This window comes from Streptopelia decaocto, assembly GCF_964273445.1.
Source record: "Streptopelia decaocto genome assembly, chromosome: 4".
Lineage (NCBI taxonomy): Eukaryota > Metazoa > Chordata > Aves > Columbiformes > Columbidae > Streptopelia > Streptopelia decaocto.
In genome coordinates this window covers 64361166-64377354 of record NC_138658.1, presented here as the reverse complement: position 1 = coordinate 64377354, position 16189 = coordinate 64361166, and the positions used below count along the sequence as shown (strand labels likewise).

The 16189-nt window shown below is 40.0% G+C and overlaps 1 protein-coding gene across 2 annotated transcripts in view; it reads left to right on the top strand.

The window, feature by feature from the left end:
- The window catches only part of STX18 (syntaxin 18), a 68061-nt gene extending 52179 nt beyond the window's left edge, over positions 1-15882 (top strand). For both annotated transcript variants that reach the window (XM_082050497.1, XM_082050496.1), the window contains exons 7-11: positions 4152-4240; positions 11036-11094; positions 11901-11970; positions 12528-12608; positions 13916-15882. In XM_082050497.1, coding sequence (XP_081906623.1) covers positions 4152-4240; positions 11036-11094; positions 11901-11970; positions 12528-12608; positions 13916-14011 — 395 coding nt within the window. In that variant the 3' untranslated portion in view covers positions 14012-15882. The remainder of the gene's footprint in view (positions 1-4151; positions 4241-11035; positions 11095-11900; positions 11971-12527; positions 12609-13915) is intronic.
- Positions 15883-16189: the final 307 nt, after the last annotated feature.

Here is a 16189-nt window from a genome sequence, read left to right as displayed (position 1 = left end):
ACCTTTTTCTGACCAGCTAAAGAAAGTCTTATGCCTTGCTGGGTTCCTCATCCTCTCAATAAACTCTGTGTGAACTCTTTCCTTTTTATTTCTTTTCATCAATACCCATCTACTTACGTATCTTCTGAGATCTGTCCGATTTTTCCACTTTCCTTTCACTGATGGCAAGGAATTGGAAAGTAGCTCAGTGCCTTCCTGAGCACACAGACCTTGGGGTGGACACCTCTACAGTAGGAACTCAAAGATGGAATATGCTCATAGTGGGAAGGTTACTGTCTGATCAGGTGCAGTAGTTTTGGGGATGTTCTTCTCCACAACAAAGAATTTCCTTGCTGGAAAGATGACATCTCACCTGTCAGTGGGCAGGAGATAGCCTGAAATCCAAAGCAGTATCTCTGACCCCAGGGTCATTTCAGCTGGTGCTGTTCTTGACAGGGCTTGTGAACATTGCTTCTGATATTTTGGTGGCCTGCTTCTGAGGCCAGGGGATGTAAATCCCTTCTCTCAGCTGTTTTGGTCTGTCTTGGGACATGTACACTGGCAGATCTTCATTGCAGAATGCCTTTTGCAGTAGCTTCGCTATGCAGATAACTTTAGATTTCACACCTGAAGAGAAATCTTGTTTCTGTGATTCTGGAGTTACTTTTCCTGGCTTGAGTTCTCCTGCTTGTGCTGTGCAGAGGAGTCCAAGGTACCCTGTGATTTACAGTGTGAAAATTGTTTTTGGAGAGAAACAGAAACTGTATGAAATGTGCCATTACTTCATCGAGATAGAGGAAATGCACTCAATGGCCATATTATTCTAATAAACAGGTATTGTTTCTTTGGTGATTTTTATTGAAAGAGTAAAGTTCCTCTGGTTGGTGACTTCAGGGCTGTACAAAGGGTGGATTCATATGGAGTGGCTACTCCATTTCTGGATGAAGGCTCTTTTACTGAATTACCACACACTGTGCAAACAGCTTCATTTTCTGATACAGCATTGCTTATCTTCCTAACCAGTTTGTACTTCTGCAGCCCTATCAGTATGCTTCCCTCCCTCCCTGTGCCCCCACACTGCATTTATTGTAAGAAGTGAAGTTTTTGATTATGTGTCATTTCTAGTGCTTACTACATTTTTGTAGTATGTCTGAAGTGATCAGCACACAGGCACATGGATGAGTTTCGCTGTAACACGTTATCAGTGTCTGGCAGGTGTGAGCTGGTGCTGGCAGAGAAGCGGCAGCGCAGCAGCATCTCTGCCCTCTGCTCTTTCCTTGTTGCTGAATGTCTCCACAATCTCTGAAATTGTGCACTCCCTCCCCACAGCGGCATTCAAAATTTTGCTCCAAAAATCTGTGCCACGCTGTGGAAAATGCTGTTCTTTGGTTGCCTTGGACACAGCAAACCACCGTAATAAACAGAAATGAAGCTTTGTTTCTTGCACAGGAACTTTGATTACTCCAATTTTCACTTTTATTAGTTTATGCTTTAGTCTTTTATAAGTAAGTAGGGGTCCTGTCGCATAAGAGATGCTGATGCAGTATTTATTTATTGAGGGATTGCTGACTAGGCTTGGAGAAAACTATGAAACTTGTATCTCAAAATAAATCTGTCTGAAACAGTGTGTAAGTGCAGATAGCCTGTGATTCCTCACATAAGTGTAAGTGTTGGTTGCTGCTGCTTATAGAAATCAGCCTCGTGACTTCGCTAGTAGGTGGTTGTCAAAGCATGGAAATGGCGTGAACAAGATGACGAGGAAATAAGCTCAGTTTAAATTTTACAGTGTTTGATATTTCTTTTTTTTTAATTTAGAAGTGACTTTTCAAATTTTTAAGACATTGGAGAACTTACTGTGTTTAGGAATAAACTGTTTTATCCTCAGCATAAGTGGTTTAGAGAATGGTGATCACTTGTATTTATGAATTACCCATCATCAGCGTGCCTGGGGCCCTTGTGTAAGTATCTCAGCTGTAAAGACAGTTTTTCTGAAGGGAGTTTGTGGCCCTGTCCTAAATTTGAATGTTATGTCCTGCTCGACGTGCTGAAGCACAACTTGGGTTTTGTCTGTTTTTTTTTTGGCAGGAACCAAAGCAAAACGTGCCTACCTTTGTTTTGAGGCAAAGCACCTGTTTACATTAGAATTATACAGGACATGCCTCATGGTAGGAAAATAGTCTCATTGGAGATTGCTTTTATGTGCTGTTTATTTGCGTATTACAAATTTGAGCATTTGTTTATGGCGATAAGTGTAAATAATGAGTAGCTTTCGGACTGGTCCACAAGCTTAGCAGCTGTGTCCTTTCAGCGTGGAAAAGGGTTCAGAGGACTTGATCATTATTTTGTTTCCCTGTCATGCGTTAACTGCTTCTTCCTGCAAAAGAAGCGTGGCTTGGCTTTCGCTGGGTGATCTGTAGGAACGCGTTCCTGTCAGCTCCAGGAAAGCTGCAGCACAACTCTCCCAGTGGCCACGGATGTTCTGCAGTGACAGGAGGAACCCTGGGGAGATGTTTCTTACTTACCGCTCACCATATTTGCTTATTAACAATCACATTGGATACAGGTGCTGTTTTTTTAACAGTGCTGACAGGCCCTGAAAATAATTGGTTCCTCTGGGCTGAAATCAGAATAGATCTTTTTTTTTTTCTTGGCTCCATAAACTAATTATCTTATTTTCTTTGAATCTAGTAAATAATTCATTATAGTTTCGATATAAAGTAAATACATTGATTACCTAAACAAATAAGTTTTGTGTTTCTGTGGAAGATATTAGAAATACTGATGGTACCCCGTGGAAAAGAGTCTTGAAATTTTTCTAAGCAATCTTTAAGATATTCTTGTTTTTATTTCTTATTACTTGTAAGAAAGAACTGATTTTTTGGGGGGGTGGGGTGTTTGGTTTGGGGTTTTTTAATTTACTATATTCCTTATCCACATCTCTAATATGTAACATTGTCATTGTTTGTACATCCTGGTTTGGTTGCTGGGAAGCAAAATATACAGTTATAAAGCAGACGTACACAACAATACACTTTCATAATATTTATTTTTCAAGAGTTTTCACAAATATTATAATGGAGGATAAAAGGGAAAATTTCTGCTTTAAATCCTTTTCATATATATGTTTATAAATAGGGCTACGCCTTTCAGAGGCTTCCCAAGAGAAGTCAGTATCTGAATGATGATGCACTAGTGCTGCTTATGCAACTGGAAAAAAGGCTTGAAGGTTATAACAAAACAAATGAAAATACTTATAAATGCCTGAAAAAGATCACTGGGATAAACAGGAAGTCTGAAATCTATGAAAAAATGTAAACTAACTCTTTCTGTATTTTAATGTGCTCTTGTTGGGTGATTTTAAACACTGCTGCTACAACAGCTGCAGGAACAGTGGGTTCCTGTAGCATAGTTTCTTTTCTCTCCTATTCTAACTTCGCCTATAAATCAGAAATATATAATTTAGCCTAAAAATAAATCTTCCAGAAGGGAATATCCCAGAAATAGCCATCCAATATCTTTCGTGCCCAAGTCCTGTTAAGATTCATGCAGCTGATTAGCTTTAATTGAAGGGGAAGTACTAAAGTACTATTGGAATCCATGAGGCAGCTGTGATGTGTGAGGTAGTTGTGGGATGGGGTCTGATCCTGCCACACGCAGAAAGCCCCTTGCACCGCCTGCTGTAGGGTTTGCACTGTAATACGCACAGCGGGAGGAAATCAAGTTTGTCCTGTGAAATTTGCTTAAAATATCTTTGAGATTCTGTTTTTATTTTTTGGAATGAGGAGCTGGTGGTTCTGTCGAGTCTCATTGGAAGATAATAGCTTTGCATATAGACTGTCATTTTGAAAAATGCGTGTTTTCTTCTGTTAAAAGACAAATGCTGCAGTATTTTGTGCCATAATAAGTCCCAGTGCATTGTGAGTTGATTTACGTCCTTCACTGTCAAGATATTATTGCAGCTCCTTACAGTTGACAAAATTAAAAATACGCATAGACTTTTGTCCCAGTTTAGAAGTTAAATGTTAATGGTGTAATTTTGTGCTTTAGGGTGAATCTTGGTTAACAACAAATGAGATATAACGAGTTCGGGGTTCTGAAGTGGACGAAAAATGCTTTTCAGTTTACTACTTGGTGTCCTGTGTTGTCTGAGGTGTTTGGTGGTTCTTTCACAGACAGGAATCTGCCTGATGCCCAAAGTAACCTGGGATTGTGGGGGGACGGTAAAGGTGAAGATGAGCTGTCACCTGAAGAAATACAAATGGTAAGTATATCTTGCATTTTATTTTCCATTTTATTATATTTTCTGCTGTATTCATATTTATTAAGAAAGTACAGACTCACGCAAATTCACTTTCAACTTTCACGTTATGCAGAATAATGCCATAACAAGATATACCTTTTGCACATGGCTTGCTGGTTCTTCTGGTAGCAGCTAATATTTAAATTGCCACAAAATACTTACAAGGAGCCATGAAATTAGTAAAAACATATTTCAACAGTTGATTTTTTTTTTTTTTAATTATGAATTGGTTTTTTTTAGTCAGGAAGCAATAGAAGTCAAGGCAGCATCAGAAGCAGCATTGTGAAACTTCTGAAAGAATAAAGTCTTGGCCATTTTTTACTTGGACTATTTCTAGAACACACCTTAAATAGTTATACTATTTAAGTATACCTATGGCATTATACTTAATTTTATTCCTTTTTTGGATTGATAGATGAGATTGGATTACTAGAAGGACTAGCTACAAGCTCACTGTTACAGCAGAATCTCATTAATTTTACCTTTCTGCATTTGCCCATTATCAGCACATTTATTATTGTTTGATCCAATTCTGCTTACAGTTGAACTGATACACTACAAAAATTCTAACATAGGTATGATTGCAACCTGTCTGTTAGACTTTTTTGATGTTCCTAAAATTTAGTTTGTCAAAGAGAAGAGGTTCTTCAGGGGCTGCTCGTGATGCTCTCGTGGTGTTGAGTGCCCGTCTGACATCGACAGTCTTACTCCTGCTTCCTGTTTTCTTTTTGAAGAGAATTCTTTACATATTTTCATTCTGTGTTTAGGCACAATATTATTATTCCCCTGTGTGTAAGCTTCCAGAGAATCAGGAGAAAACAAGTTGCAGAGGTGATGGCTCTGACAGGGCTTACTAAAAATTGACCACTAAATGTTGAATTGCCTTTTGTAGGCTTCACACTGTATTAAGTTTTAAACATGCCACTTGCCATGGTACTTTTGGAATGAATACATTTATTTTTCATGAAATCCTTTTATACTTTTTAGATTAAGGCCCCCAGATACCTCATGACTTAGATGAGTTGCCAAAGTCTGTGAGTTTTGTTCTGTTTCTCTTATCAGGAGTGAAGAAAGATAAACATCTTAAAATGCTGATTTTTGCCAATCAAGGATTTTAATTTTTCCCTGGAATAAGTTTTCTTTAATGACTTTTGTGGGGGGGAGTGATTCCAGGTCTAAGTCAGAGAAAAATCTATGTGCATAGTTTAACAGCTGCTTCTTAGGCACTCCGGCAGCTCTTTCTAAGGGAGAACCATTAGATTTATTTAAAAAATCCATTACTATTCTTTGCCCATTCAGAGCTCTCCTGTGCTGTGCGTTTTTAAATTATTATACATTTTTTAAACTTCTACTGGTTGTTTCACAGCGATTTACTTCTGTTGTGGTTTGAGGAGTTGTGCTTCATGTGAAAAGGGATATAAAAATAACACTGATACTCCAAATAAAATAAACTTATAGCTCAGACAGACTGTAGTATGTCCTTATTAGCTTACACCATTCTGCCTGTAGTTTGCAAGAAAATTTATAGTATTTAACGGTGCCTTGATGTCAGTGCCATGATTAAGCCTAGAAAAATGACTTGTGCCAGAAACTTCAGATCTCAGATTTAAGTTTATCCTTCTGCTCAGTGGGAAAAGAGAGACAAATTTACTAGTCTGTTTAGAGAAGCAGAAGATCAAAACGCTACCAAAATAAACATGACATACTCTAATACACTGAAATGTTATTACCGCTCTTGTGCTGTAGTTCATTCTTAAATTTCCATGTATGAATTTACATTTGAAATTTGTTAGGTATTCTTGGTACTTGGCTTCTGGCCCTGCTGTGGAGAAACACTGGCCTGCTGGCTACCTGCTCTAAAACTAACGAGCATCACTTACTTCCACGTTATTCTGTGGAAGGAGTCTACATTTATTATGATTTTAAAGAAAAGTGAGTCAGCATTCATGACAGTGTTAATACAGACTTAAAGTTGTTAAGTAGAGAGCGAGCCGATTATTTCTAGTTAATGCAACCCCCCCCTGCCCCTGCCATGAGGGTCACTTGTTGTCAGGTAATGTTTCTACCGTTGGATTGCGTGTTATTGCCATTGTCAAACTGTAAACAGAGATTTGTATATTTGTGTAATACATTGTATGTTTACAGCAGGGTTTCAAACAGAAATGTTGCCACTAATATGTTGATGCTCAGAGCTGAGCAAGCCATCGCTGTTTTGTGGACCTAACATGGGGGGAGGTTGGTTGTTTTTTTGCTTAGAATTTGGGTCTTTTTTCCTTTTTGTGAACATTATAATTAGGTAAGTTACAACGGCTGGGGATGTATGGGGTGAATATTGCACAGCAAAACTCCTCTTTCAGTTCATTTTTGAGGAATGTATAGCTAAGCATTGGTCTTTATTACTAAACGCTGGATACTGTGTAATTTCATTCCTAACAGGCTTTAGTCACTGGATCCAATATTCTAATTGTCAGGTAAATTTAGGTCCAAGGTGTAACTTGGAAATAATACAAGTGTTTGAATGTGCTTTGCTTTTTTCATTGCTCGCATAAAACCTTCATACTAACTTAGCAATATTTAATGACTTCATTGTGCTTTTAACATAGGAAGGGTCTTTATGAACACGTTACCAACCCGTCACAGCATTGAAGTTACTCAGAAAATCCAGCAGGTCCCAGCAGAGGGTAGGATACAGTGTAGAAACTCCTGTGCTGTGTCAAATCATACTTAACAATACTCAGTCACGATTCCAAGATCCTTCCACTGGGTAAAATAATGATTTAAAGGCCTTTCATATTGCTACAGCAGCAATTTCTGTCATTATTTTACCCACAGGAGAGAGCTTTACATTGTTCGAAATGGTTGCAGGCTTTTGTATGAGTCGGACAATAAATTTCAGTTTATAACTCTGAGTACAGGTTTATTAATGTTTTTATAGTTATTGTGAGCAGATGTCTCGTGGTTGCATTGAGTGGGAAAAAATCTGGCTCTGCTGTTTGAGTTGTGAAAATATCTAATTTTCCCTGACTTGATCTTTTTTGTTTGGTTTTATCTTAAATTCAGGTACAGTACATATAGTGACTCATGGGGTAACAAAACGAGAGCTGTGATTATTTCTTCCATGCATTAGATTTTTTAGACATACCTTAAGCAGTTTGTCACTTTATGCCATACTTTGGTAACAGAATATTTCACTGTCATAAAAGAGGCTACTTTAACAAGCCATAAATCATTGAGCTGTACTGATGGCTATAGTTTGCTTTATGTTCCCATCATGTAAATCCCCTTGAGACACACTGGTATAGGATGTGTTCTGCTCTCTAACCTTTTGTTCATTTGAGTGGCTTAGCATAGCACTGCTGTCTGTGCCAAGTGGTCCATCAGCCATGATTTCAAATTGCAAAGATCATTTAGCAGTTTAAAAGGCAATCCGTGCCAGCAGAGGGTTTTAAATATCAAAGGGACTTTTTAAAGAATACTTTCTCAAGTGGATTTGTGCTCTTCGTAAGGGATTAAAATCATTCACTGTTTCTTTATTGAAAATTCACTTTCTAAATTAGTTATCATCTCAGTTTTACTAAGGCAGCAAAACGGGATTTTTCATGTTGAATATTTGTGCAGAAATAGTTACAGAAGTCAGAAGAAACAATTGCAGCTTGGTGGCTCAGCCACGTCAGGACCATCCAGTTGACTTGGTGCTGAACGTCGTGGCTGTTGCATTGCTCTGTTCCTCGGCTTTGTTCTGGGGTGACTCCACGGGAACCAGGGAGGTGCAGTGGAGCAAAGGCCAGGGGTGCAGGGCTGGGAAGGAAATACCGCTGTATGTCTGCACTGCAGTGATACAGTGATGCACTGATACACTGTACAGTGATATATTCAGCTCTGTAGGAGACACTACAGACAGCAGTGGCAATGACAGGTGAAGATGTTGTAACACTGGTACTCTTTTATTCAACAAAACCACGGGATCTTTAGGGTGGAAATCAGTGGGACCTCAGGGAGCTGTGCAGAATATTCCCCTGTTCCCCCTCGGGCCATGGGGCTGGGCTGCTTCCCTGAGGGCACTGCCCCACAGCGAGGGTGACAGTGCCCCACAGCGAGGGTGACAGTGCCCCACAGCGAGGGTGACAGTGCCCCACAGCGAGGGTGACAGTGCCCCACAGCGAGGGTGACAGTGCCCCACAGCCCGCCGGCTCCTCTGTGATCTTGGACTCTCTGGAGTCCTTTACCCAAGAAGAGAAAGCTGTTCTTGCCAGTCAGGTAGCTAGCGAACATCTAGTACAAAAGTAAATTTGTATTTGAAAAGAAATAAAAAATCATTTTTCATTATTCTTCATGAGATATGTCTGAAGACTGAACCTTTTTCTGAGATTCACTGTTACCCTTCGTTAAACATACCTGTCATTTCACACTGACTTCTGCCAAATTAAACCTACAAATTCCTGATTTTTATCACAGTAACCATTTTCCCCAAAGTCATCCAGGTTGACATTTAATGTGCTGTTGGCAGAGTCAGGTATTTGTTCTCTGAGGTCCTGATGGGCCTGAAGCAAGATGAAAACTGTTAGAGCACAAAGCGTGGGGGACAGTGGCCATGGGGTGGGGTGTGAGAAGGAGGGAGTGCAGGCCGAGGGTATGAAAGGCAGCTTGACTTCACTTGTTTTCTTGCTTTCCTGTGTAGGTCTGTAGCAGTACAGAAGTCTTGCTCAGCTTCTGCTATCCACTCTCCCTTAGGCCAGACCTATCATCTGGTCCTGTGGTGGGATTCAGTTTACTAACCTACCAGAAAACTCAGGGGGAAAAAGTGGTTAGTGAGCTACAGTGTCATCCCATGAAACCAGGGGAGCAGCACCTGCTTAGGACTGTGCATGTGGAGAAGCGCAGGACAAATTCCTCAGTGGCTGCACTGGATCTTTTTTACTGCAGCCTGCATAGCATACACACTTTATTCTTTGTGTTTGGATTATGAAAGTGCTTGATGTGGCAGAGGTTTCCATGGGAATGCTGTGGATCGCTTCAAGGGACGCACACACATCAGCAGCTGAAGCAATGCTCGTGGGACGTTGCACGTGTAAGGTGTGTAAGGAAGATCTTAAGAGACCTGGGACAGAGATGCTGGTGGTGTGATTGGGGCAGGGCGGGAGTCCCGCTGCTGGCAAAGATCATCACCAGGCGTAGCAGTACAATAGTGTTAAATGTACACACTCCTGTAGACCAGCTCCGTGAAAGGAGTTATGGGACGGATGAACTGTATGCCATATTACAGCCACTGATTTTCATGTTGCATCTTAATGATGAACTGTGCTGTTGTTTAAACTGCTTTGAAATATTAAGTGCTTCATTTTCAGCTATTCCAGTGGCACAGCTCTCAAAACAAAATGCCAATTTGCCTTTCACTGATGGAAAGCCCTTGCTGTTATCGTAGTTCTCTGTGATTCAGACCTTTCCTCCTCCTTCCTCCTTTTGCTTTTTGCACAAGATGATAGTTGTTTTCAAATACTGTCTTCTCTGGGCAGCGCTTCCTTTTCTTGCAAACTAAAGCACTGGGCATTTGCTCAGGTAGTGAGCAATTCCTGTTGCGCCGGCTGAAAATCAAGCGTGACCTGTAAGCAGAGCCTTTCATCTTCGACAACACGCTGCTCTGTCTTAAAGAGGATAACAAGACCTCACGAGGTGGCCAAGAGGAATGCTGCGCTTTTACTAATAATTAAATTGTAACATGATTGAATTATGCCAGAATCACAGTGTATTATGTGGGCTGGTTCAAAATGAGGAGATTAACTGAACTAGAACAGGGCTTGGTGTCTTGCGCAGCTCCGGTGTCCAATTCTTTGCATTCTGAATAGTGTTTTCTGGTATCCACGCCGCTGCTTGTATCGCTCAGGTCTGTCAGAGGTGCGTAGCAGGTGATGTTTTCAGCAGAAATGGATGTCCTGTGTGCTATTGCTGTATTACCGTGTTAGACCGGGGTCTTTCCAGATCTGTGAGAAAGCGCCAAGATCCAGTGAGTTGTGTGCCTGCCACAAAGGTCCAGCTCTTACCAAGGCTTTGGCCATGTAGCATTAACAGCCAGAAATCATCAGGATCACTTGTTCTGTAACGAATCTCATGATCCAACAGTCAAGTACATCTAAAATGTCAAAGCCTATTTTACTGTATAAACTCTCCCATTTATGCTTGTGTTTGACAAATGTAGTGCTAAAAGTATATGTAAATGTTTCATTGATGGCTCACGCGTTATAAATGGAAGAGCTCCGCTGGAATAAGTGAAGCCAATGCATTTCTGAAGTATTACACTAGATGTCAAAATATTTCATATTGTAGCAAAATCTAAAAGCTCTTAACTTCATGCCATGGGCAGTACATGAATAATGGCGATGACACTGCAAAGATACCATGAAGAGAATCGCATGCCTTCTCAAGTGTGAAAGCTTTCCCCACTCAAATTTCAAAAATAATAAAAAAGGACAGATTTCATCTACTATATTTTTCCTTACTGCAAAGTAACTTGAGCAAAATCTTCAAGTTATTTCATTAACGGGATGAAAATGACAAGTGCTACAGTGACTGGAACAAATAAGCAAATTCATATTGCTTGTTTAGGACAGTATTGGTAATTTTGAAGGTCTTTTTAGTTGAGACACCTGGTGAATAGATTGCAGGGAAGGGTGGAAGTTGCTTGATTGGGGTGGGGGCTGAAGAAGGTTCCCTGCGTCCAAGCATGTGAACTCATGTGTTTTCTTTCTTCTCTTCTTCCAGTTTGAACAGGAGAACCAGAGGCTTGTTGGTGAAATGAATAATCTCTTTGATGAAGTCAGGTACAATTTCCTGTTATTTGACAAACCGCTGCATGTGCCGGTCCCGTAACCCCAACACCCACTCAGTGAATTTGCAGCAGGACACCCGGCTGTGTGAACTGTAGCGGGGGGACAGAGGAGGGACAAAACAGGAGCACCCAGGGAATGAACTGTACGAGTTTACACAGTGTGGTTGTGTCAAGAATGGGTCTGAGTGACACAGGAACTATGGAAAATAGTATTGGTTAGATTTGGAGGGTTTGTGTTCCATGTCGCTTATTTAAAGTTTTAAAAGATGAAGTTTTCCATTCACACCGCGCTGTCAGCTCGCTCACAGGCAGCAGCGGGGGGTGCAGCCACCGCCCCCCGAGCAGGGACCTGTTTTCAGGGCAGAGCAGCGGTGCCGAAAACCCACCTGCTGTGCAGAAAACCCGAAAGGCCAACTCCAGCTAGAACATGACTTTTGGGCTATCAGTGCTAGGCGAGGTGGATTCCACACTTCAGAGTAGCACATCAAAAAGATCGGTCAAAACTGACTACTTAGGGCCCACAAGGGATCTTTTTTTTTTAATGCATGAGATGAAAGAAGGAAGATGTGTGAAGCCCTCACAGTGAAGCCTGAATTTTGGGCGGTGTCTTTCCCAGAGCTTCACTGTGAGCTGCTCATCCCCCCAGCACTGTCCTCACATCCCGGCTGTGCCTGCACCCCGATGGTGACAAACCCGCCCAGCCCCGGCACAGCCCGCACACGGCGCCGGGAACCGCGGCTGCGGGAGCCGGGAATGCCTGAACTCATTTCTAACCGAGTGTTTCTGTTCTTTGCCAAGACAAATTGAAGGAAAAGTGGTGGAAATCTCCAGACTACAAGAGATATTCACTGAAAAAGTCCTGCAACAGGTTAGTATAATGTAATGCTACAGCAGCAAATAGAGCTTGAAGAATTTCTTGGGGGTATTTTGGTCTTGGTTGCATGCAAGATGTAAATGTAAGATTAATTAGTCTTTGACACAAATATGAAAGAAAATATTTTTTGTTTTTCAAATGCAAAATCACGGCATTTACTGCTGTTACTTAGCAGCACATACTGGGAATGGAAAATGCAACGTGTTAGAATGATCCGTCTGCCTCAGTTGGCATCCTGCTAGATGTGTTATTTAATAGCATCCTTTCTGACAATGGAGGCACCTCTTCCAAAAGAGCTGGCAAAAACTAGACAGGTTAGGCTTGATTCTAGAGAACTGAGAGACTTCTGTTGATCCTGGTGGTCTCCAGTAAGGCTCATAAAATCACACATCAAGAAGTTACAACTTAATTGCCTCTGTACCTTTGCATCATTGAAACTAATATGTTAATAATACCACATTTTATTTTATATTTGGGTTCTGCTTGTTCCCCAAATCCTTACAAGTGTCTTTTCCTAAAATTCATCAATTTTTCTTTTTTTTTCTTAACAGGAAACTGATATTGACAATATCCATCAATTAGTTGTGGGTGCAACAGAGAATATCAAAGAAGGCAATGAAGACATAAGAGAGGTAACGTCTCCAAGTTGTGTTTTAAACCCGTTTCTCTTTGTTCTGCCCAGGTGTAGCTTTACACAGCACGTGTGAGTTCACACACGTGCGCTGGGGTGTAGGACGATTTTGGAAAAATTGTACCCGTTAGCCAAGGTTCACAATCATCACTTTGCTTGTCTTGCTAACCAGAACTGGAACAGCTATACAGGTCTGTAGAAATCTGCTTGGCCTCACCTATTTTTTAAACCTGAAGGTCACCTGGCATGCATTTAATGGCCTGTGAAGTTTGTTTTAAAAAACTAAATAAATAAAAAAGAGGAGGAGAAATTGCAGACTAAGACTAAAAGACAGTGCTGAAATTGTTGAAACTGGAGTTAAATGCTGAACGTTAGCAGAAAAGTCTCCTTACTATGCTGAACACATCTCACGTGCTCCTAGTACATGAATCTATCCCACTGTCTTACTAATTAGAATGAAATGTTGTTTTCTCTCAGGAACTGAGATTTCAATAAAAACAGAGTTCCTGAATTAGGCTGCTCAGTAAATGGCTTCTTTATTTTTCTGTCCTTCCTCAAAGCATGCAGCATATGTAACTCAAGGATGAGTTATTTACTGCTCAACTCTCCTGAAATGCGCATCAAACATACATTAGCAAGCGTAATTTAGGGCCTTAACATTTCTGATTTGGAACTTATTTCCACATTTCTTCAAACAGAGTAGAATATCTGGAATGTCTTCAGTAGCTCTGCAGCAGGCACGGTGGCAGCGCACATGCTGGGGAAGATTTTTGGTATTTTTAAAGACTTAAATCAATAGGTTAAGTACTATTTAGCATGCGGTCACTAGGCCTTTAAATAGGTATTCTTAAGCACTTTAGGCAGGACACTTAGAGGGTGCAGAGCTGTCAGCTGCTTGTCCCTGTGTTGGTAGCTGGAGATCTGTGTTCAACAACATGGCACCAACTGAAGTTATTTTTGCTTCATTTTTTCACATTTGTAGGTAGAACTCAGTTTCCTGAACCACACTGAGAAACAGTAAAGGTGATAAACACAAAACTTTATGACTCACATTAATGTTTGTATCACGTAAAAAAGTCTATGTGTGGTTTTTTTTAACGCCCAATTTTAAGATTTCTGAGAGAAACTTTAATGCGATAAAGAGCTACAGCAAATCTGACTTTTATTCACCTGCACTTACGGGCAAGTTTTGTTTTTCTCCCGTGGGAGGGAAGATTGAAGCCGCTCACAGTCACCCGGGGTTGCCATTGTTGAAGTTCTACTGTATCTTTACTGGTGATGGTAATGGCAATAACCTTTTCCTCACAGGCAATCAAAAACAATGCTGGATTTAGAGTATGGATCCTGTTCTTCCTTGTGATGTGTTCGTTTTCCTTGCTTTTCCTGGACTGGTATGATAATTAATTAAAAATATAATGTTGTCTACACGCTTTCTTTGTAAAACTTCTGACATTTTTTTTCTATGGAGCAGGGTATATGACATACCTATATATTTTATGCATTTTTTTCATACTGCTGTGATGGAAATATTTTCCACTAAACAAGTATGTGTATATACGCATGAGCGCAGAGGCAGATGTCAGCGTTGATTTTAAATCCCTTTATCAAACACAAAACCGCACTTAATCCTGCAAAGAACACAGAAACCTTGGGAAGAGCAGGTCAGAAAGGCCCAAGCTGGAGCACAGGGTCAGAAAAAAACAAGAGGAATGAAGGTTTTCTGAGTCACCCACACAGCTGTGGTAGCTGAAGTCCAGATCAAGAGGAAACTGCAACTATGCAGAAGCATCTACACTGTCTCAGGCTTTTATTTAATCAAACCACTTCAGTACATGGTGATCACTTTGCACATGTATGAGCTCTACTTCTAATCTTTAATTCGAGTCAGATCAGGTTGCTTTAACAGTAATAATGATGATGATGATAAAAAGTCAACTGAAGAGCTTTACTTCTAGGTGAAAAGAGAATTGTGCATTGAAACGGGTGTTCTGGGATGTCAGAACAAAACCAAAGGATAGAAAATATTAAAGCCAAACTCTTCAAAGTACTAAAATTAGGAGCAATTTGTTAACTAAAAAGAAAGAAGTCTCAAAACCAACTACAAGTAAGAATCAATAAACTTCCTTCTATTAAATCAAAGGAAAAAATGGTTTTGACTTCAAGAAGCATAAGCAATCTCTTTCTCCTAGGTTGTAAAGCTTAGTATTTTTTAATGCTTGTTGTTATGAGACAGAGAAATAAGTTGTTTCTCATCAGTATTTACTTGTGCATTAAAGTTTTTATTGTCCTAAATGTAAGGGCAGGAGATGTATCATGAGTCATTACTATGTAGGACAGTCTTGGGGAACAGATCTTTCCATCTTGTAAAATCTGAATGTCCTCTGGAAATGTGTTGGTATGAAATGTGTGGTTTGCTACCTCTCTTCTGAAATATGTATTTCTATACATTATATGCAACAAGCAGCATCATCCTTAGTCATTACTCTGCACAGAGTGAAAATGTCAAAAGTTACATGTGAATTAATTACTCAATAAAGCATCTGCCCATCAGAAAATGCAAACAGGGTGTGTGTTGAGTATCTTAACATAAGCTTGACGTTTCAAAATTTAAAGAAAATTTGGCACATAATTTATTGCTTTTTATGCATTCCACATACCATAATGACTTAATAAAAAGCCTTTTACAGGTACTACTGTGTAATGCATATTTCGTATCAAACCTAGAAAATTAAGGATGGTTATTTTTACTGTATCCTTGATAAAGCAGTTCTACTAGACAAAACAATAAAAGTAGAGCTGACCATGTTTGTTCTACGATAGATCTTGAGAAACAGCCCGTACCGATGTTTTCCCTTCATTTTTCTGGTAGCGACTATACAAAAAAATGGCACTTTTGACATGTCCACTCCACGTTGCCCCACTCAAGTTACATGAAGAAAAAAGGTGACTTGCTTGCCCAGATGCTTCACACTTATTCTGTCTAACTGTTAAATTAATAAGATGTCTGTTTTGTAATATATTTAAGATTTATAATAAAAATGAAAACATGGTTTCACACATAGAGAAGTCTGTAATTACAATGGAACGTTAACGTGCATCCACAATACTATGCTCTTCTACATCTTTTCCCCTCCCACGCCGTACATGAACAGTTCTACTCTTCATTCAGTTTCACATGTAGCTTTGAAACAGCCCGTTGTGTTATCTAATACCCTATTGTTTCACTTGTGATGCTCTGTGTTTTAAAAAGTATTAAACTGCAAACCATACATAAACTGAAAGCTCTTTCTATTTAATAAAAAGGGAAAGTGTTAATGTAGTAAAAGAGAAAAAAATCAGCCATATTACTCCCTCTGCCATATCCAACAAATTACACAGTGGACATCTACTGTGAATATACTTTCTGCCTCTTAAGTATCATCAAGAGATGTCATTTCTCACTAGAACATCCTGAACCGTGTATTTTGCACTCTACCCTCACCATCCATCACTAAAACTGTGTTTTTTCCATAATGTCTATCTAGTTCGTGTTTCAGTGCACATCCTTACCAAGATGCTAAAGCCACGGTGGAAATGCAGTTA